Raw genomic sequence first — 23,975 nt, 5'->3', positions numbered from 1 at the left:
TACTATTTTTATTCTTGAAGGGGAATTTGGTGTGTGTGAAGTCCACATGTGCATATTGAAGTATTTAATAAAGTATTTAACCCTGTTGACATTTGACATTAATCTAAGGACCCTTCTTCGAGAGATCCCTGCTGCAAAGGATTACTACGTGGCCGGTAATGGGCGACTGGTTAAGCGTGTTGGTCCAGAGGATACTGCAGGAAGAGACCCTCGGGTGTGACGAGACCATGCCCAGTCTGTAAGTGCTGACTGTGTTGTCTTGGTTCATTGGAATGTTAATGGATGGACGTCAAATTACTGTAAACTCAGAGCGCATCTGCTGTTGTCTCTTGAGCCAGACATTATTTCTTTAAATGAAACTCATTTATCTACAATTACCCCCGAATTTGTTTGGATTGGACATAACAGGGTGGCACACAAAAAAGCAGTAAAAGCCTCTGGAGGTGTGGGCATTTTTGTTAAAACCACCTTTCTGAACTATTATATTATAAAATCCATTGATAAGACATTTGATGGAATCTTGTGTTTACGCTTTAATTTCATGTTATTTATCTCCAGAAACCTCAACATGGGGTCGTAATGCAGATCTTTTTTTTTTTTGCTCAACTGTTGTCATTAATATATGCTGCTGATTCTGATGGTATTTATATATGTGGGGATTTAAATAGTCGCATTGCGCACCTTAGGGATTATGTTGATGAAGATGACATCCCCCCCAGAGTTGTCTTGGACGCAAGCCTAAACAAACACAGAGAAAGTTTTATTGATTTTCTCAGAGATTCTAAATGTTGTGTCCTGAATGGAAGGGTTAACCCTGAAAATGATGGTTTTACTTCTGTATCAGGCAAGGGGAGGGCTGTGGTGGATTATGTAGTGATTCCACATGTGGATTTAAAAACATGCTCTGAATTCAGTGTTTTTACCCCCCATGACCTGGTGGAAAAAAATGGGCTACAGGTAATAGATATGATAGATGATAGATGTAGGCTTCCTGATCATTCTGTGCTTTATCTGCGTTTTCAAACAAAGCAGACTCTGTGGGTTAGGAATGATATTGAGTATGGTTTACAAACTAAAAGGTTGATAAGAAAGTTGCATGATAATTTTCTTGATTCTGAAGTCTGTGATAATGCTCTAAGTGTCATAAGAGAAGAATTACAACTTGGAGAAAAAACACAGGACAACATGGATTATTGTTATGAATGTCTCTGTATGGTATTAAATAAGGAAATTATCAAATATGGTCCAAAAATTGAAATGCATAGTAGAGCTAAACAAAGGCAGTATAAAATTAAACAGCCATACTGACATAATGAAATGCAGAGTGTGTGGCAAAGTCTTCGTATGGCTGAGAAAAAATACTTGAAATGTAAAGATCCCACCTCAAGGCAGGAGTTATACAGAGCTTTTAGAAGTGGTCAATCTGAATTTGATAAAAAGCTCAGAGTTTACAAAAGGTGTTATAGGAGGGGGAAAGTTCTTCAGTTGGAGCAGTTTCAAAATAGTAATCCTAAATATTTTTGGCAAGAAGTAAATAAGCTTGGGCCTAAGAAAAAAAAAAAACATCCCATTTGAAATGATCACAGAGAGTGGAGAATCTGTCTTTCAAACTGATCAGGTGTTGGAAAGATGGGAGGCAGATTATAGCAACTTGTTTGCTGAAAGCTGCACCTATCAGTTTGATGACCAGTTTTTTATAAATACCTGTAAGGCCAAGGCGGTTCTCGAAGGGAACAATGTTTGTCCACCACTGCTCTCAACAAATGACTTGTTAAACAGTGAGATTACAGTAGCGGAAGTACAGAAGGTAATTGAAAAAATTAAATTACAAAAAGCTGTGAGAGAGGATGAACTGACAAATGAAGTTCTTAAATGTCCCAAGCTCTTGAATACTCTGCACTGTTTGTTTACAAATTGTTTTTGTAGTGGTGTTATTCCATCAGGGTGGTATAAATCCATCATTAAGCCTATCCCCAAGTCTTCTCAGGCTGACCCTAGAATACCTCTGAATTACAGAGGCATAAGTTTATTGAGTACAGTTTATAAAGTTTTTTCTGCCATTTTGAACAATCGGCTTTGTGAGTATATTGAAGAGAATCAAATACTGGTTGATGAGCAGAATGGATTCAGGAAAAATAGGGCATGTATTGACCACATCTACTGTATGTCCTGTCATCCGTGGTGAGAGCACGGTTGCAGGAGGGAAAAAGTACATTTGTTTGTTTTGTTGATTTTAAAAAAGCGTTTGATTGGATAAACAGAGACCTTCTGGAGTATAAATTAATTAATTATGGGATTAACGGTAAATTCTATAAATCAATTAAAGCCCTGTATAAGGCACCAGTAGCTTGTGTTCAGGTGAATGATTTAAGGACTGGTTGGTTTCCTACTCCTTTTGGGGTAAAACAAGGAGATGTTCTCTCTCCAACGTTATTTGCTCTTTATGTTAATGATTTGGCTCAAGAAATTAAAATGGCAAATCTGGGAATAATTATTGAAGACCTTAATCTTAGTATTCTTTTATACGCTGACGATATTGTGTTGATTGCAGAAAAAGAAACTGAGTTGCAAAAAATGTTGAATATTATGAACGATTGGTGTACTAAATGGAGACTCACTATTAATTCAGAGAAAACACAAATTGTGCATTTCAGAAAGCCATCTACCTGTCAAAGTGATTATGCATTTTATTTTGGTCAAACATTGTTGAGCTATTCTGCGACATATAAGTACCTTGGCTTTGTTTTTCAAGAAAATATGAGGTTTTCTGTGGGCAGGAGAGTTTTAGGGGAATCTGCTGGAAGGGCTTTGGGGTCTGTGATTAATGAGATAAAGGTATGTCCTGATTTGAGTTTCCCTATATTCACGCGGCTATATGATTCTATGGTTGCACCTGTGTTGTTTTATGCTGCTGGGGTGTGGGGATTTATGGAGGGTCCTGAGTGTAACTCTGTTCAGCATAGAGCTTTACGTTGCTTTCTCGGTGCTCATAGGTTTGCCCCTAAGGTAGCTGTAGAGGGAGACATGGGTTGGGAGCCTTGTGTGGTGACGCAAAGGGCTGAAGTGATTAGGCTGTGGAACCGTCTGGTGAGCCTACCTGACTATAGACTTACCAGGAAAGTTTTTAACTGGGATAAAGCCAACGGGTACCCCTGGACTAAAGATGTTTATGAGATCTCATATAAAGTAAACTCTCAAACTTTGTTTCAGAATAATTTACAATTTAAAATATCTACTATCAAAGAAACATTATTTGACATTTATAAAAAGCAATGGGAGTTAGAATTGTTAAATAAACCTAAATTGAGAATTTATGTGCAGTTCAAGGACTGCTTTTCCACAGAGTCCTATGCGAATTGTAATATGAAAAGGAGACAGAGATCTCTGTGTGCACAGCTCAGAGCAGGAGTGTTGCCCTTGGAGGTGGAGGTGGGTCGGTATAAAGGGGTTCCTGAGGAAGACCGGCTTTGTGCTGTCTGTGATTTGAGTTTGGTTGAGGATGAATTTCATTTTATGTTTTATTGTCCTTTGTATAATGATTTGAGAAATGTTTTGTTTTGAAAAGATTTATTTTGGTTGTCTGAAGGGGATATGTTGGGCTGGTTGTTTGGTAATGACTGGTTTAGTGTGGCAACATTTGTGGAGAAAGCTTGGACTTTAAAGGTTGTATCAGCGATTTCTAGCCTAAAACATAAAGTGTCAATTTCATCTGACCTTTCTTCACGATCCGCTCGCTGCCTGCCCCATAAATTTTCTGTGAAAAAAAACGCGTCTCTCTGGTCAGCCTAGGGTCCGAGATATGCCAAAAAAACAATCGGCACTACCAACCTTTCCACAGATAAACAAACAGTGTTCCAACCAATCAGCGTCAGGGGTTTGGTGTTGTGGACTTTCCTACTGGTGCAGGGATGTGAGGGAGGCGGAGCAAAAGTCCACAACACCAAACCCCTGACGTTGATTGGTTGGAACACTGTTTGTTTATCTGTGGAAAGGTTGGTAGTGCCGATTGTGAAGAAAGCAGCGAGCGGATCGTGAAGAAAGCTCAGCTGAAATTGACACTTTATGTTTCAGGCTAGAAATCGCTGATACAACCTTTAAGACAAAGAACGCTCTATCCCAAGATGTAATGATATTGTTTATAATGGTATATGGTCATCTTCTTATTTGAAATGTCAGTGTCTTATAAGCCCATGTGGGCTGGGCACAAATTCTGTGCATGACACTTAAATAAAATAAAATGTTATGTTATGTTAAGTGTACATAAGATTTCACTTACCACATAAACAGAGTAAGGAGAGATGACTGCACTGATGATGGCAAATGATTAACAGATCCTGAGCATCACTAAAGCATCAACACTTGTGTGGTAAGTCCTTCTTACGTTATACTACTTCGCTGCAGTATAACGTTACACAGAGCACATGCGATCACAGTAGAGAGAGTAAAATGTCGGCGGATTCAAAACAGCAGATTCAACAAACTGCATATTAAAAGCGGCTAGAGTTAAATAAATATAGCGGCCGTAATTAAATATATATTTCCTCCATGTGTTTCCTTACAGCTGTGTGAGAGCGAGCAGCTCTGTGAGACAGCCAATCAGAGCAGAGCTCCTCATTAATATTCACGAAGCTTCCAAATAAGGCAATAACAAAGCATTTCATTCTAGGGACAAATCCTAGGGTTGGAAATGGACCTGTAAAACCATGTCTGGAGAATTTTTGCTCTTTTCTATGCCATATACCTTCTGTGTAGATATCAGAGAACAATTTAAAATATTGTTTCAATGCATTCTATGGCACCTTTAAAGTATACCCCCCCACCCCCAAAATCACTTCAAATATCAGTATTCATATTTTTTTTTTAAACATCAAAACATCAATTATGCATTTGTAAATGCAGGTTAACTGTCTTGCATGAAACAGTCTGTGTAAAAGCATCTAAATGCCACTTCAGATGCAGATTCTTTGCCAGTTCTGCATTGCGAACACTTTTTTTGCTGATGCTGATTTTATTTGATTGGTAACTGCCTTATAGTGTTGCACTATTTAAATATATTGATTAAATTTAAGAATGTCTTTAAAAAAGTCCCTATAAAGGTAAAATGCCAATAAAGGGTATAAAACAATTCAAACTTACTGGAAAAGTTCATTTCTGTAACTGCAGCACAGAATATGAAGAATATAAAAAGCTTTGGGAATCAGCTGTCCACTCTAGTCCTAAACCTGCCAAAATAGCAGCACAATATCACGCTCAGCAAAATATCATCTAATTATAGTTATTGACAAAATTTCAGAACTTGTCAAGATATCATTTTTTGTCATTATAATGACATGTGCATCCCTTATGTTTTTCTTGAAGAGGCCTCACAAGGTGATTTCAGCTTTAGCACAGTGTAGGTGAAACCTGACCACACAAGCTCACAAACACATAGAAAATCCATCATTCTGGACATCTGAGCACACACACACACACACACACACACACACACACCACTGTAATCATCATTCATCATTCATTTAGCATGCCAGTGTAATTAAAGAAAGTACAATTATTGTTATACTCACAGGAGGTTGGTAAAGTGTAGAAGAGAGGAGAGGAGTAGAGAGGAAACAGAAATCAGCGATTTCAGACAAAGGAAGAGAGGTCAGGTGAGGGCATGAGATGGAGAGAGAGCATCAGAGAGGGTTAGAAGATTAGAGAAGAGGAAGAAGGCTGTTACAGGAGGAAGTGGATAATCAGAAGGGGAGGCTCCTCACACGTGCACCTGAGCAGAGAAAAACAAAAATAAGTCTCTCTCTCTCCCTTTCACTCTCACACTCACACAAACCTCTTCACCTAAACACCTGAGAAAACCACCTGGAAAATCATCCGACCAGACTCCCACTGAAACACTGCAATCATTATCATTGTATAATCCTACCAAATGCATGTTCCATTGACTTCTTTTGGTTTTATACTAAACTCATTTTATCTACTGTATCACGCAGCCCATAAATGACCTCTCACATCATCTTTTTGTATTTTCACAATTTTTTGGACCGAATGAATATGTGTAAATTATTCTTATTCTGGCTAAATATCATATTTTTCCATTTAGTACTGCCCTTCAGAGGCTACAGAAAATAGTTAGATGTTTCTCAGAACATAAAATAAGTTAAATTTACCCTGATCTTCAAATTAAAAAGTGCATAATGCATTTTTTTCCTTCTGGAGCATCGGTGAGTGTTTGAACCTTCTGTAATAGTTGCATATGAGTCCCTCAGCTGTCCTCAGTGTGCAAAGATGAATCTCAAAATCATACGGTCATTGTTGGAAAGGGTTCAAGTATACAAAAATGCTGGAAAACCAAAGAATTTGTAGGACTTGAAGGATTTTTCTGAAGAACAGCAGGCAGTTTAACTGTTCAGGACAAACAAGGGACTCATGAACAACTATCACTAAACAAAAAAACACAGCTGTGGATCATTCAGGTGACAACACAGTATTAAGAATCAACGGGACATAGACTTTTGAACAGGGTCATTTTTATAAATTCAGCTATTATTTTCTCTTGTGGACTAAATGTAAACATCTTTTATGTGAAATATCTTATTCAGGTCAGTACTAAATAAACAATAACATGCATTTTGTATGATCCCTCTTATTTTGGTAAAATAATTAACATTTTGCAGATTTAAAAAAGGGGAACGTAAACATTTTCCAGAAACATCCAGACTGATAATCGGTGCATGTACTGTATTCTAACTTTAACTTACACACACACATACACAGACACTTGTGATTAGCCTGAGTAGCAGTAATCAAGCAGCGAGTGGAGATTACGGAAGATCAATACAACAGCAGATAGACTAATCCATGACATTAAATCCTTCCATGCATTCATCCCTCTCACATTAACACACAGACACAGACACACACACACACACACACACACACAGACACACACACACACACACACACACAGACACACACACACACACACACACACACACACACACACAGACACACACACACACACACACACACACACACACACACACACACACACACACACACACACACAGACACACACACACACACAAACAAGCTCAAGATCACACAGTTCTGAGTCCATGACTGTCTTAGTGCGCAGTGACCCACAGTGCTGAATTCATCTTAACTCAGCGCAGACAGTTTCTGGACGAGCAGATAATAAGCAACAGCGCATGTAGAGAGGGATAAAAGAACAGCACAGACACAAACAGAGGGGAGCAAGATGCAAGGAGTTCCAAAGCAATAAAGAAAGCAATGGCACTCATGACTGGCATAAGAGGGATGGACAGATTCCATCTCATGTAGAGTTCACGCTGACATTAACACCGGGAGTGACAGACAAATGAACAAATGATGGGCAGGTGCATAAAACCACAGTCAAAGTGAGGAGCCGCTGATGGACACACAATGAGCCCCAGCAGACACACACACAAGACATGACACACTGAAGTCCTGTCTGACAGTTTCTACATTGTGATTCTTCTACCTCATTATCTGTGACAGTGCTGCAGCAGAGTTTTGAAGTATACTGTAAAAACAGGTCACACATAGACTGTATATTGTCCAGCGAGCGAATGAAATTATGAAATGCCACACTACAGTACAAATATAACAATAACAGTACAATTCACCTTTTTCTCTACAGAATATATAATATACTAGCATTCAAAAATGTTAATGCTTTCTTTATACATGTTAACAATGTTAAATGGATAGTTCATCCAAAAATAAACATTATCACATGATTTACTCACCCTCAAGTCATCCTAGGTGTATATGACTTCCTTCTTTCAGATGAATACAATCTGAGCTATATAAAAAAAAAAAAAAAATGTCCTGGCTTTTTCAAGCTTTATAATGGAGGTGTATGGTAATCGAGAGTGGCGTTCCAACAGATGACATAAGCTTTGTTTTGTTTACAGCAAAAAAGCAGTCTCCTCTTGGCTCATATCGAAATCCTCTGACATTTTTCTTTATAAATCCTCATTTTGGAGGATTGGCATTCTCAACTAGAACACCACCCTCTCGTGAACGCATACAACAGTTAATAGAAGCTAGAGATTACGGTCTACAAAGTTGTAAATATAGATATTTTTCTTACACAAATGCATCGGTTCACTTCAGCAGGCCTTTATTAACCCCCGGTGCCATGTGGAGTACTTTTTATGATGGATGGATGCGCTTTATTTTGCTTCGAAATCTCAACACCCATTCACTGCCATTATAAAGCTTGGAAGAGCTAGGACATTTCTTAATATAACTCTGATTGTATTCATCTGAAAGAAGAAAGTCATATACACCTAGGATGGCTTGAGGGTGAATAAATCATGATGTCATTTTCATTTGTAATGTTGAAATACTATTACAATTGAAAACTTTTTTCTGTGGTAATATGTATTATAATGTAATTTATTTCTATGATGGCAAAGCTGATTTTTAGTCTTCAGAGTTGCATGAAGCTTCATTAATCATTCTAATATGCTGATTTGCTGCTGAAGAGACATTTCTTATCATTATAAATGTTGCAATAGTTGCTGATACGATCTTTTGTAGCATTAAAATGTCTTTACTGTCACGTTTTAGCACTTTAAAGGGGAGACACTGCAGGCACCTATCAAGTTTAAGATTTTTGGGGGGGCGCTAGTGAGCACCGCATGGATCAGACGCTTCCTTGAGAGCCTCCTGAACATCCTCGCTAAAATTATGTTTAAAATTAACATTTGCATCACATTAGTTTAACTATGAGCAGTTCCAGCAGATCTCAACATAGGGGGAAAACTATTAACCCAAAAGTACCCATCAAAAAGGATAGCGAAGCTACTTTCACCGCTGAAGAGGGCGACGAAGCTAACATCCGCACTGAGCTAGCTACAGAAGCTACCACCACAACCAACGCGGCCCCAAATCAACAACCCACGCTAGCTAGCATCCTGGCGGCTATCGGAGAGATAAAGGACGACATGACCACCAGATTCAACACCCTTGACTCAAAGTTACACCTTCTCCAGACCTCCCTGGCTGACCATGCAACGCGTATCGCCGACCTAGAAGGGTCGGCTACCGATCATGAGACCCGCATCTCAGCCTTGGAACAGCGCTGCCAGGAGCTGATGGATGCCAACAAAGCCACGAAGCATAAGCTGATTGACCTCGAGAGCCGCTCAAGACGCTCAAACATTAAAATCACCGGCTTACCCGAAAATATCGAGAAAGGGAACCCGACGCAGTTTACGGCCGAGTTTCTGCCGCGGCTCCTCGGGTCCGACAACTTCCCCAGCGGCCTCAGGGTGGATCGCGCACACCGGATAGGCGCACAACTCTCATCAACACGACCCCGCACCATGATCGCCAAAATCCACCACTTCTCTGAGAAGGAGAAAATCCTCAAACTTGCACGCCTGCAGTCTCCCCTGTCTTTCAACGGAGCCCGGATCAGCATATATCCTGACTTCCCATTGGAGATATCGGAGCAACGCCGAGCTTATGATGGATTAAAGAAGAAATTGCGAGAGGCTGGAATCAGACATGGTCTCCTCTTCCCAGCGCGCCTGGTCTTCACCTTCGGTTCTGAACGGAAAATATTTCAAAACCCTGCTGACGCCGAAGCATTCATAGTCAGGTTTGTTACACCTGCAACCACGGCTCCCTAACGAGCCTGACCCGCTGCGGGTCGCATCTCCTTGCTGATCCTTCGTTGATGCTATTCGCCCGCTTGCTGTCCTATTTTTTCCACACCTTCATGTTAATCGCTGCTCGACTCTACCCGTATAAGCAAATGTCACTGTTATAGGAGGATGGATCGGGTTAGTCGGCGAGGCCACCTTTGGGGTAACGTTACGACATGTTTGCTTCACGGACCTACAAAGTTAGTCTATACAGACATTTCCTTGTAGGGTTAAGCTGCTTCCCACTGTTTATGAGGGTATTGATGTTCTGCTTCGTTTGGGGAAGTAGATGGGGGGAGGGTTTAATGTATATTTCAACTGTTGTTGTTTTTGTTTTGTTTTTTTTTCTTTTTTTCTTTTCCTTATTTCTTTCACCTGCTCTCGTACTCATTGCCAGCGTTTTTATCACCGCCAGCACACCACAGTATTTTGATTATGTTTTTTCATGGCTGCTAGTTGTTCCCTTATTCCGCCAACAGGCGGCAGGTTAACATTGTTAAGCTGGAATGTCAGAGGTTTGAGGACCAATTTAAAGAGAGGCAAGGTATTCTCCCATTTGAAGTCCCTACATGGAGATATTATCCTTCTACAAGAAACACATATAAAGCATATGGAGCAATGGAGGCTAAAATGCAATTGGATATCACAAATTTATCAGTCTACATTTTCTTCTAAGGCTAGAGGTGTGGCGATTTTATTTCGTCGGAACATCCCATTTCAGCATATTTCAACCATCTCCGACCCAAATGGGCGCTATCTAATTGTAACAGGCCACATTCTGTCACGTCACGTGACTTTTTTAAATATATATGCACCCAACTTTGATGATCCGGCTTTTTTTAGGAAAGTTTTCAACCTTATCCCAGACCTTTCCACTACCCACCTCATCGCTGGGGGAGATTTTAATGCGGTATTAGACTGTTTCACTGATAAGCTTTCCACTCGCTCAACTGTTCCTTCTAATTCCACCATCACTCTGAACAATCTAATTGGATCTATGAACCTTGTCGATATCTGGAGGTTACATCATCCTACCGACAGAGACTTTTCTTTCTTTTCTCACGTGCACAAATCATACTCACGAATTGACTATTTTCTAACAGATGCCAAATTGACTACTGATATAATTTCTACCAAATACCACAATATCCTAATTTCTGATCACAGCCCAGTTGAGCTCAGTATAGACTTTGGCTGTGCAAAACCTACATTTGACTGGCGTTTTAACCCATTATTACTCAACGACTCACATTTTCGCCAACAAACAGCCAACTGGATCACAGACTACCTGTCCCACAATGACACCCAAGATGTCTCTGACTCCACCCTCTGGGAAGCTTTTAAAGCTGTAATGCGCGGCCATATTATAGCCTATGAGACCAAAGTGAAAAAAGACAGACAAAAGGAACTGTTAGAAGTTACAGCGCGACTGTCTACCCTTGAAAAAGACTACAGAGCGTCTCTCTCATCCTCTAAGCTGAATGAAATATTGCAACTTAAATTTAAGTATAACACTATTCTTTCTAATCAGGTGAGCACAATGCTATTAAAAGTGAGACAAAAGCACTTTGAACTGGCTGACAAGCCAGACAAACTTCTAGCCCGTCAGCTCAGGAACATCCAGGCTAGCAGAGCGATTCATAAAATTAGAACCAAATCAGGCGCCATCTCCACTGACCCTAAAGAAATTAATGAATGTTTTCGCAAATTCTACGAAGACCTTTATACATCAAAGACCACTGCAGATCCGACACTAATTTCTGAATTTCTCCAAGCCCTTCATCTTCCTAAATTGAACCCCTCTGACCAAGTGGAGCTAAATGCAAACATAACGCTGGAGGAAGTGGCGGGAGCAATACGTTCTTTCCCCAACGGGAAGGCCGCTGGCCCGGACGGGTTCAACATTGAATTTTACAAAGCATATCTGGACAAAATCACCCCTTTAATGCTAAGAATGTTCAACCACTCTATTGCTACCGGTAGACTCCCCGACACTCTATATTCAGCCAACATCTCTCTGTTATTGAAAAAGGACAAAGAAAAGACCGACCCAGCCTCATATCGTCCCATTGCCCTCCTCGGATGTGACCTCAAGGTGTTTACCAAAATACTTGCCAATAGACTTAATAAATGCATAACAAGCATAATCCATCATGACCAAACTGGATTTATTCCAGGAAGATTTTCCTTTTTTAATGTCAGGCGACTGATGAATGTGATGTACTCCAGATACGACAAAGATTCCAAAATCTCCATTCTAGCCCTTGACGCAAGGAAAGCTTTCGACCAAGTGGAATGGAAGTACATCCTAGCTGTAATAAAGGAATTTGAGCTGGGCGACAACTTTGCTTCCTGGGTTGAAATGCTTTATGCCTGTCCATCTGCTTCAGTCATCACTAACTATAACAAATCGCCCACTTTCCCTTTACAGCGCTCCTGTCGTCAGGGCTGCCCTCTGAGCCCGCTGCTTTTTGCGATTGCAATGGAGCCTTTCGCTATCGCTGTAAGAAATCATCCCTCCATTGCTCCATTAATCCTTGGTAAAGTTGACCACCGTATCTCGCTTTACGCAGATGACGTGGTCTTGTTTCTCTCCCGCCCCGAAGAATCCCTACCTCACGTATTAAATCTTATAAATAAATTTGGCAAACTATCTGGATACACCATAAACTGGGATAAGAGTGAATTTATGCCTCTAAAAGGAGTACTGGACCCAAACTTCATTAATAATTTGCCCTTCCGCGTCGTCACTGACAAAATTAATTATCTAGGAGTGGCTGTCCCCAAAAATCCCAAACAGATTTTCAAACTGAACTTTTTGAGCATGATAGAAAAACTTAAATCTAACATTGAAAACTGGAGACTGTTACCATTGTCTATGATAGGACGTGTGAATGCGATAAAAATGATGGCACTCCCCAGGTTTCTTTACCTCTTCCAAACTTTACCCATTTTTATACCCATGTCATTTTTTAAACTGTTGGACTCCATTATTCTTGCCTTTGTATGGGGTTTCAAAACACACCGCATCTCCAAAAAACATCTGACCAAGCCTAAATCCGCAGGAGGCCTCAGTCTGCCTAATTTCCAACATTATTACTGGGCCGCTAATACTAGAGCGCTGATGTACTGGCAAGGTGCGTACCCATATATAGTCACTGATTCTACCCCTGCATGGCTTGCGATTGAACAGGATCTCCCCAAAACCTCGCTTCCTGCCCTTCTCTTCACACCAACCATCTCCCCTAAATCTGTCATAGGTAACAACTTCATGGTTTCCAGTTCTTTGAAGATTTGGCGGCAAATAAAGAAGAATTTTAACTTTCCAGACACCTCAGTGTACGCGCCAATCTGCTATAATCACAACTTCCCCCCCTCACTCACCGACAATACCTTTTTGCTCTGGAAAACTAAAGGCCTTGTCACCATAGCAGACCTGTATGTTGACAACACTTTTGCCAGCTTCGCACAGCTACAGGCAAAATACACACTTCCTCCTTCACATCTCTTCCGTTTTCTCCAGATTAGAAATTACATCCGTACTAACATACCAAACTTTGAATCCTTTCATACCCCCTCTGACTTTTACACTATTATTAAGCGGGCCCCCGGCTCTAGAAAATTGGTCTCTTGCTTTGTTAATTTTTTTGCAGCCCACAACTCTGCCTCTACGCAACATTTAAAGGAAGCCTGGGAGGTAGATCTTGGTGTTGTAATCAATGATGATGACTGGGAAAACTGCCTCACTGCTATCCATGGCTGCTCTATAAACTCTAGACACCAACTTATACAATTCAAAGTACTTCACAGACTCCATTACTCCTGTACCAAACTGCATTCTTTCTACCCCTCTGTCTCTCCGATCTGCACAAAATGCAAAATCTCCGAAGGCACCCTAGGGCACCTTTTTTGGTTTTGCCCCAAACTACACTCATTTTGGACAGATATCTTTAAATGCCTAACTACAATACACAATTGTGACATCTCTCCAGACCCATGTACTGCAATACTGGGCGGGTCTCAACAACTCTCATCTCTAACCCATCCCCAACAAAAGACAATACAATTCTGCATGGTCATCGCAAAAAGGAACATTTTATCCCTCTGGAAAAGCGAGGACGTACCTTCTTTTAAGACCTGGCTAGCTGAAGTAACCAGCTTATTGCATCTGGAGAGGATACGACATAGTATCTCCTTAACCTCATCATCCTTTGACCAAATGTGGCAACCTTTCCTGTCTTATCTGTCAACAATGTCCTAGAGACATTTATTTTGTGGCTGGCACTGTTTATTATTGCTATTGCTATTAATCTTATACTATTTGATTTAAATTTTTTTTTTTTTTTTTTTTTTTTTTTTTTTCCTTAGGGTGGGTGGGCTGGGAGTTATTTCTATACTTTTACACTCATGTTTATGTTCCTGTTGTTTACTACTTGAAAATCTATAAATAAAGTAATTAAAAAAAAAAGTTTAAGATTTTTGGCTTTTTGGTTTTTCATAAAGTGTTTTTTTCAGACTAGTGGACACTGTTAAGTGTTTCTTTTATAGCACTTTATCTATTTGTGTCAATAGATTTCAATTACAATGCATATTTTTAACGGTCGTTTTCTCAAAATGAGTTTTTTCTTCTACACCGAGCCATAAATCTGCTCTTCAGTAGTACTTACACACACCAAACTTTATATTTTTATTCCTGTCTATATCCTGAAGGTTTTTACAGAGGGATTTGTTCATATATAATTTGCTTGATTTTATACAATATTTTATTCCCCCCAAAATTGTAAAAAATATAGTATTTCCTGTCTGTTCTAAGTTTTTTCTGAATTATATCGTGACGAAATGAGAGACCCAAAATTCCCTCTGTAAAAACGTTTATTTCTAATATGTCAAAAAAATTAAACAAGAATTTTGAAACTGACTTTTCGATTTTTTTGTACTAGAAATGTATGCAAATTAGCACATTTTTCATTAAATAATGGCTAATTTGCATATTTAAACCTAACATTTTAGAAAACTTGTAATACAAAAAATGTTTGCAATTATCAAAGTAATCAATCAACTGGGTAAGTAAGGTGATAACTATTAGTTAATTTTTTTTACCCTATTCACCTGCAGTGTCTCGCCTTAATGTGTCCTTGCTAAATAAAAGTATTAATTTCATAATTTAAAAAAAAACATTCTGACCTCAATGGACTGAACTGTACTAATATGTATAAAAAGCAGCATGTAAACACATTAACGTGATTACAGCCGGTCATGACTAGATTAAGACAATGTTTCAGTTTAGAAATCAGAGAAAAATCAAAGACACCTAGCATTTTGGGTCATGTAAACGCTGAATATAAACTATATATTTATTTACTGTATAGCTGGATATCTCCAAGTAAAAGGTGATTCTGGGTAAAGTAAATTAAAGGGTTAACCAGAATATAGACAATGAGTTTCAGCTAAATTTGGTCATAAAGAGATCTATTAACATTCTATGTTTAAAGGTTTGATTTTTCATAATGCACAATATACAGTAAGCAGTACAATAGTATTCCATTCTGAACACAGCCTCAAGTATTTCCTGCACATGCAGGTGGATTATATCCACCTGTGTCTTGCTAGTTCATTTGTGTATATAGTGCACAGCCCTTGTCTAGTGTAGCCTGTCTGTACCTGAGTTCATTTTAATAAGTGGTATGAGAATTGTCTTTCAAATCAAGTCTAGTCAGACGTCTTGATATATGTTGTTTTCAGTTTCTTTGCTTTAATAAAATGCATTTGGGCTCAGTGGTGGACTGGCTTTGCACTTTCGGCTACAATATACTGTAAAAAAAAATCAGAACTCCAAAACTTTTCTTTTAACCATAATACACTTATACTACTCATACTCATACTAAAAGCAATGCATGCTAATTAAAAGAAGAGGATGAAGAAGAAGGATATCCCTTGTATGTATTTTCACAGCAAACTGTTCATGATGTGAGTATGTGTTTGAGTGACTGTGCATATTTTTGAGCTTTCCCTGGACCTGTGTTTTGTCAGTGTATATAAATCAGTGTGTTTTTACTTATGTGTGTGTGCATGCAAGTGTGTTTTTTCTGCAAGCTCTAAATTGCTCTAATAAAGTGTGGAAATTAATGTTTTCTGTGTGCGAGAGACTGCAGCTATCCACAGGGACACGATAATTGTAAAATAAATCACTCTCCCACACACACACACACACACACACACACACACACACACACACACACACACACACACACACACACACACACAGACACACACACACAGACACACACACACACACACACACACACACACACACACACACATACTCTTGAATACATTTATATACACACACACACACACACACACACACACACACACACACACACACACACAGATCGAGAAGCAAGCATTTACGCATACAATCACAAAAACACACATATTTACATGCTTTCACTGTTTTTGTTCCATAAACATTAAGCAATCTATGACAAACTAACCAATCAATCTCGTGCAGAAGAAGCACTAGAGAAAGAATGGGTGTAGGTGTGTGCTGCTTCCTCAACAACTGTTTACCGTTGGTGCTAACCACACACACGGAGAAAGCGATGAATGTGCAGTACTCAACAAAGGTCAGAATTTTCCATTACTATTCAAGGAAACTTGCCAGCCAAGTCAGTGTGGAAAGATTGCTCTCTGCCTCCAAATACACTTTCACTAGATTTGTTTACATTGCTCACAACCAATATCCATTCCGACAGGTCTGCTGTCTGTGTATGGAGTGAGGAGAGGAAAGAAGGAGGTCAGAGAGGAGGTGGGATTATGTGAACTAGTTTTAGAAAAACCCAAACACCAGCCAAATGTGACAAAAAAAAGTCAAACCTTCACAAACATAAACATCTGCTCAATCGTTTTCAACGTTTTGGAGAGGCTGAGACCCATAATGACTGAAACTTTTTGTAGTTCTCTTGTATTTCTGGGTTTGTTTTGGTGCTGCTCTAGTCTGTTCTGCACACTGACACACTGTGATTATTTTGTCCAGATGTCGCAGCTCAAATTTCAGTATGTTTAAATTACAGATCGGAAAGGAGCAACTCGACTGACTAAAAAAAGAGAGACTTTCAACACAATCAAAAGTGCTCTATTATCGCATTTCTGCACTTATCTCTTTCTTTGACACATTCTTTTTATTCTTTTTTTGTACTTCAGTTGAAAAGTTTGGTATTTTTTATGTTTTTTAAAGAAACCTCTTATCCTCACTAAGACAGCATTTTTTAATCAAAAATACAGTAAAAGCAATATTATTTCATAAGATTTCTACAATTTAAAATATCTGTTTTTATATTTCAATATATTTTGAAATGTTTATTCCTGTCAAAGCTAAACTTTCAGCAGTTATTACGCCAGTCTTCAGTGTCACATGATCCTTCAGAAATCATTATAATATGCTGGTTAGGTTCTCAAGAAATTATTAAATCATTAGGTCACTTCCAGAATAAAAATTCCTGATAATTTACTTAGCTTCGAAGGGCTCTACACGATCCCAGCCGAGGAATAAGGGTCTTACCTAGCAAAAAACGATCGGTCATTTAGGAAAAAAAAAGCTCTGTGATGCATATCTATGGCTTCAAGCATTACGCAATCACGTTGGAAAGTACGTGGCTAGTTTTTCATCTGTGTACTTTGGTTCAAAAGGTAGGGTATGGCAAAAAAATCTCATTTTCTTCTCCAACTTCAAAATTGTCAGACATTTTTTTTACCTTTTTTTTTGTAAAGACCATTGACTTTCTTTGCACGTTCGCTTTGTAAACACTGGGTCGGTACCAAGGGCTTAAATTTCATCTAACAGTAGAGGGGACAATAAACACAAAAAATCTCAACAGCAATTTTTCAATGGGCCCAAATAATACAGCCAAAAATTGTACTTGTGAGGATAGATACATTATATTGCCAAAAGTATTGACTAACCCCCTTCTAATGAACAGGTTTGGCTACTTTAGTAATTTCCATGAGTACAAATCTTAATGTTTAAGCATAAAATGATATTCTAGGGAATTGTGTGCTTCTAATTTTATAGCAACAGTTTGGACAGGACCCTCTTCAATTCTAACATGACAAAGCCTTTGTGTATAAGGCAAGGTTCAAATCTAAATGACCGATTCAGTCAGTGTGGAAGAACTTGACTGGTCTGCATAAAGCCAAGTCCTAATCCCAGCTGAACACCTCTGGTGTGACTTTAAATGCAGACCTTGAGCCAAAATCGACTTGTACAAACACTACATGGACAAAAGTATTGGGACACCCCTTCTTTAAAACAGAAAAAGGCACTTCTAAAACTGTGGCAACAAATATGGAAACATAATTAATGTATTTAAAAACTGTATTTCCATCTCTGTTTTGGATTTGTCTAAAATGACTGTACCCATATGTACAAGTCATTGGTGTTTGGTGATGAGTTTTTGGCTCAAGGTCGGCATTTAAAGTCACACCAGAGGTGTTCAGCTGGGATTAGGCTTTATGCACTGAATCAGTCATTTTGATTTGAACCTTGCCTTATACACAAAGGCAATGTCATGTTAGAACTGAAGAGGGTCCTGTCCAAACTATTGCTATAAAATTAGGAACACACAATTCCCTAGAATATCATTTTATGCTTAAACATTAAAATTTGTACTCATGGAAACTACTAAAGTAGTCAAACCTGTTCATTAGAAGGGGGTGAGCAATACTCAATACTAAGAAAGAAAGACATGAACATCTTGTATGACATTGGGCCAAATGATCATGAATTTTTTATTCTGGAAGTTAATGTTAATGTTAATGTTAATGTTAACACCTAAAGAATAGAAAGATTAAATTGAAGTAGTTTTTTTAAATAGATTTTTTTGTAACAATGTAAAATTCTTTACTAGTCAGCTTTGATCAGTTCATTCATCCTAGCTGAATAAAGTGTTAATTTCTTTAAAAAAAAAAAAAGTATTTATATATTTGTATATATAAATATATTTCAGATGTAAATCTTTGTATGGCAGACTAATTTATCTGTATACAAGTCCATTTAAGTGCTATTCTCTTGTGTCATTACCTCTCATCAAGTGCCGTTGAATTCCGAGTTTCTAGCTTTGCAACTTCTCTTCTCGCTGCGTCCAGTCCTGCTTCACTTCTTGCACTCGTTGGCTTCCCATTGTCCGTAATGATGTGAGCACCACGCAGGTTGAGCAGATTGAGGTAGGATTCAGCGTGGGAGGAGACGGGAGGATTTTCTGGCTGTCCTGCTGGAGTAGAGGTGACAGGCTGGTCTGAGTGAGGGGTGTAGAGGTTCTTCAGGTTGAGAGAGAGAGATCGAGGGGGCACACTACTCCATGGTGATTCTTCTTCTAAAAGATACAAATTCAAATTTGAGTCATAAAGTCAAGGTCTTAATAGCCACTCTAAAACAGTCAAAAACAATAGAGGATGGGGATATCATACCTATGGGATGTTTTGAACACTTATGTAAATAAAGCTTGAAATTGAAAAATCTGCTATTGGGAGACTGGCTGTACAGTAGCCCTTCAGTGACAGACACTCAAGGGCATAATGATGACAGACTATTTTAATAACTCTTCAAATGACTGGTCATACTATCCGGCAAGTACACCACCATCATCCCACCAGGCATGCACACACACATGCACACACACACACACACACACACACACACACACACACACACACACACACACACACACACACACACACACACACACACACACACACACACACACGTTGGGTTTACATGTTTTATGGGGACATCCCATAGGCGTAATGGTTTTTATACTGTACAAACCGTATTTTCTATGGCCCTACACCTACCCTACACCTAAACCTAGCCCTCACAGGAGATTGTGCACACTTTTACTTCATCAAAAAAACTCATTGTGCATGATTTATAAGCCTGTTTCCTCATGGGGACCTGAGAAATGTCCCCACAAGGTCAAAATCTACTGGTATTCCTATCCTTGTGGGGACATTTGGTCCCCACAACGTGATGAATACCAGGTACACACACACATACACACACACACACACACACACACACACACACACACACACACACACACACACACACACACACACACACACACACACACACACACACACACACACAACACAAACACAAACACAAACACACAAACACACGCATGTTGGGTTTACATGTTTTATGGGGACATTCCATAGGCGTAATGGTTTTTATACTCTACAAACCGTACTTTTTATCACCCTACACCTAAACCTAGCCCTCACAGGAGATTGTGCATACTTTTACGTCATCAAAAAACTCATTGTGCATGATTTATAAGCCTGTTTCCTCATGGGGACCTGAGAAATGTCCCCACAAGGTCAAAATCTACTGGTATTCCTATCCTTGTGGGGACATTTGGTCCCCACAACGTGATGAAGACCAGGTACACACACACACACACACACACACACACACACACACACTCTCTGAATGTGAAAGTCGGCATGCAGCCCAGTGCTGATGAATCAAACCCAATAAACTCCTGCACTAAACTCTGAAATAGATTAGTGTACACCAACCAACTCAATAACATCCCAGCCTGCCAGAAAAAATAATGTGTGCATGTCTATGACTGTAATAGAGCACAGCAGTGACCGCCCAATTTTTCAAAAAACTGGGTTCTGGAAGTATTATTCCCATTAAATTTCTTTGTAGAAATATCTTATAAAAAGTTCTCAGCTATGAACACAAGTACCAAACGATAAATATTTGGATAAAAGCAAAAAGGTATTTTCAGAAATCACAAAAATACATTTATTAAAGGGTTCCTTTAATAAAAAAGTAAAAGTAAAAGCCTTAATTCGCCTTTGGAACACAATTTAAGATATTCTGGATGAAAGCTGTGAGGTTTGTAACTGTCCCATCGACTGCTAAGTAAATAACACTGTCAAGGCCCAGAAAAGTATGAAAGACATTGTCAAAATAGTCACCTGCCATCAGTGGTTCAACCATAATTTTACGAAGCTACAAGAATACTTTTGGTACTTTTGTCTCCCCCACGTCACCGTCAGCTGTGTCACGCGCATACACTGTTTTACGCTGTTTTTATCCGCGTGACACAGCTGACAGAGAACAGCGTACGCTATTTGCGTTCAGGGGATACAAATTGTTGAATAAAGTCATTATTTTTGTTTTCTTTGCATACAAAAAGTATTCTCGTAGCTTCGTAAAATTATGGTTGAACCAGTGATGGCAGATGAACTATTTTGAATATGTCTTTTATACTTTTCTAGGCCTTGACAGTGTTATTTACTTGGCAGTCAATGGGACGGTCACAAACCTCCCGGTTTTCATCCAAAATATCTTAAATTGTGTTCCGAATACGAACAAAGCTTTTACAGGTTTGGAACGACATGGGGGTAAGTGATTAATTTAAATAACAAAAAATTAATAATTCAATTCTTGTCTATATACACTACCATTCAAAATACAGTAACAACAGCTATATTGGGAAATATCAATTTATCTACTTAATATATTTTAAAATTAATTTTGGCAAAGCTACGTTTTCAGCAGCAATATGTAAATTACAAATGTCTTTACTGTCACATTAATTGAATAAATGTGTTCACTGCCACATTCATTTAATATGTCCTAGCTGAATAAAAGTATCAATTTCTTCAAAAATAAATCTTATTGACACCAAAATTTTGAACAGTAGTGCAACTGACAGAATGAAATACTCTAAGAGAGAAATAATCTCATGACGCATTGACAATAACCACATCATTAACATACAGTATATTTTTAAAAGGATAGTTGACCCAAAAATGACAATTCTGACCTTCATTCATCTTCAGAACACAAATTAAGATATTTTTGATGAAATCCATGAGTGTTTAAAGCCCAGAAAGGTGGTAAGGAGATCGCTAAAATAGTCCATGTGATATCAGTGGTTCAACATTAACCTCAATGTTATGAAGCAACGAGAATACTTTTTATGCGCATACTAATTTTATTTTTCCAAGTATTTTTTTCAAGAATACTTTCCGATGCGTGTTCACGATAGTACCACACATTGCTGTCCAGGGTCAGAAAGCTCATCAAAAATATCTTAATTTGTGTTCCGAAGATGAATGAAGGTCTTACGGGTTTAATGTTATTAATGACAGAATTTTCATTTTTGGGTGAACTATCCCTTTAAGTTTATTGCAAGATATTTTAATATTTCATTTGTTTTAAAGTGTAGAGAGACTTTTTATTAGATAATGTTTGTAATGCTTTATGGGAGTGGCTTCTCTAATTTGTGGAGCTCCCTTCAGGATTATGGCTAGTGTTGTGTTTGCACATGTGTCTTACTCTGTGTGCCTCCACTGGCTCTGATCTCCAGTTGGTTGAGGTGTTTCACCAGCAGGGCTGTATGTTGCAGTAAGTCTCGGTTCTGCAGCAGCAGCTGGTGAGTTCTGGCCTGCGCCTCCATGCGGGCAGCTGTCTCTGCAGCCAGCTGATCCTTTAGGAGCTGTACCTACAGTAGAGTCACAATCAGTCACGACTAGGGAATAATGCCAGTCCTAATGAAAGATATCATAATTTACAGGTAGGATATGACTTGAGTATTATAGTGAGTGAAACGACTCTTAGCTTCTTAGTAGTCGTATTGATTCGAGTTGATTCTCCAAATACTAACCTGTGTTGAAGGTATATCAATAGCAATGACAGATATTAAGCTTTTAATCTATTATTTAATTGATCGACAGTTTTCAAACAACGTGGCTTCCTGCAGTGGCTTTACTTTGTTGTCTTCATTTTGTGCAGCTTTTTAGGAGATTCAGCCCAAAGGAACGAAAACAAGACCTCTTTAATATCACAGTTATTTCTTGTAAATAGAAATGAAATCAATGGAGAGCAAACACAGACTTACTGTGAGAAAAACAGCCCAGTAATCTACTCTTAAGCGGTGATTTTCAACCTTTTTGACTCTAAGGCCCCCTATTGTCAATGCCATTATTTAAAGGTCGACAAAAGACTTTTGAAACGTCAATGCTTTTCTTTTTATTTGCTGAAACTAGGAGTAGCAATATTAATATAATTAAATAAAATAATTAAATGACATTTACACAGTCAACACATACCAGTCAAAAGTTTTTGACCAGTAAGATTTTTAATGTTTTGTATTTTTAAAGTCTCTTCTGCTGATCAAGTCTGCATTTATTTGATCCAAAGTACAGCAAAAACAGTAACATGTTGAAATATTTTTACTGTTTAAAATAATATCTATTTGAATATATTTTAAAATGTAATTTATTCCTGTGATTTCAAAGCTGATTTTTTAACATCATTAAATCATTTCAATCATATGATCCCTCAGAAATCATTCTAATTCTGATTTGATGCTCAAAAACAGTTATTATTATTATTATTATGTTGAAAAAGCTCAGGTTTTTTGATGAATAGAAAGTTCAGAAGAACAGCTTTTATCCGAAACAGAAATCTTTTGTAACATTATAAGTGATTTCATCACCACTTTTGAGCAAAAAAAAAGCATCTTTGCCAAATAAAAGTATTCATTTCTATAATCCCCTCCAAAAAATATAAATGCTGATCTTTGGATCTTTCTATTCATCCAAGAATCCTGAGAAAATGTACTCAACTGTTTTAAATATTGATAATAATAATATTATTAATAATAATAATAAAATGTTTCTTGAACAGCAAATCATCATGATTTCTGAAGGATCATTGACACTGAAGACTGGAGTAATGATGCTGAAAATTTAGCTTTGATCACAGGAATAAATTACATTTTAAAATATGTTCAAATATAAAACAGTTATTTTAAATAATAAAAATGTTTCAAAATTTTACTGCTTTTGCTGTACTTTGGATCAAATAAATGCAGACTTGGTGAGCAGAAGAGACTTCTTTAAAAACTTTAAAATCTTACTGTTCAAAAACTTTTGACTGGTAGTGTAGCTGCTTATTTTCAAACTTTTTATTTACTTTTTAAAACTAGGAGTGGTGAAATTAAAATAAGCAAATTCCATAATCCCCAAAACAGAATGTTTTATTTTAAATAATTTTAAGATTTCTTGCATGCCTCTTGCAAGTGCTGATGCCCCCTGGTTGAGAACCACTGCCCTATACTTTTAAAAAAGATCTCAACAATATTAAAAACTGTGCTTAGATTTGCAAATAAATAAAATAACAAATACATGTTGTCTCATTTGTTAAGAAAACAAGGTTGACACCCAAAATAAACCCTAAATCTCAATATGAAA

General features: G+C 38.1%; 1 protein-coding gene across 1 annotated transcript in view; it reads right to left on the bottom strand.

Annotated features, from left to right (window-relative positions):
* The window catches only part of LOC141334823 (carboxyl-terminal PDZ ligand of neuronal nitric oxide synthase protein), an 89,351-nt gene that overhangs the window by 5,376 nt on the left and 60,000 nt on the right, over positions 1–23,975 (bottom strand). The window contains exons 8-9 of the mRNA XM_073840049.1: positions 22,057–22,222; positions 18,778–19,069 (exon numbers count right to left, since the gene is read on the bottom strand). Of these exons, the coding sequence (XP_073696150.1) occupies positions 18,778–19,069; positions 22,057–22,222 (458 nt within the window). The remainder of the gene's footprint in view (positions 1–18,777; positions 19,070–22,056; positions 22,223–23,975) is intronic.

This window comes from Garra rufa, chromosome 5 (genome assembly GCF_049309525.1).
Source record: "Garra rufa chromosome 5, GarRuf1.0, whole genome shotgun sequence".
Taxonomy (NCBI): Eukaryota; Metazoa; Chordata; class Actinopteri; order Cypriniformes; family Cyprinidae; genus Garra; species Garra rufa.
Note: the sequence above shows the minus strand (reverse complement) of the source record. Positions and strands in the feature narration are given on the sequence as shown.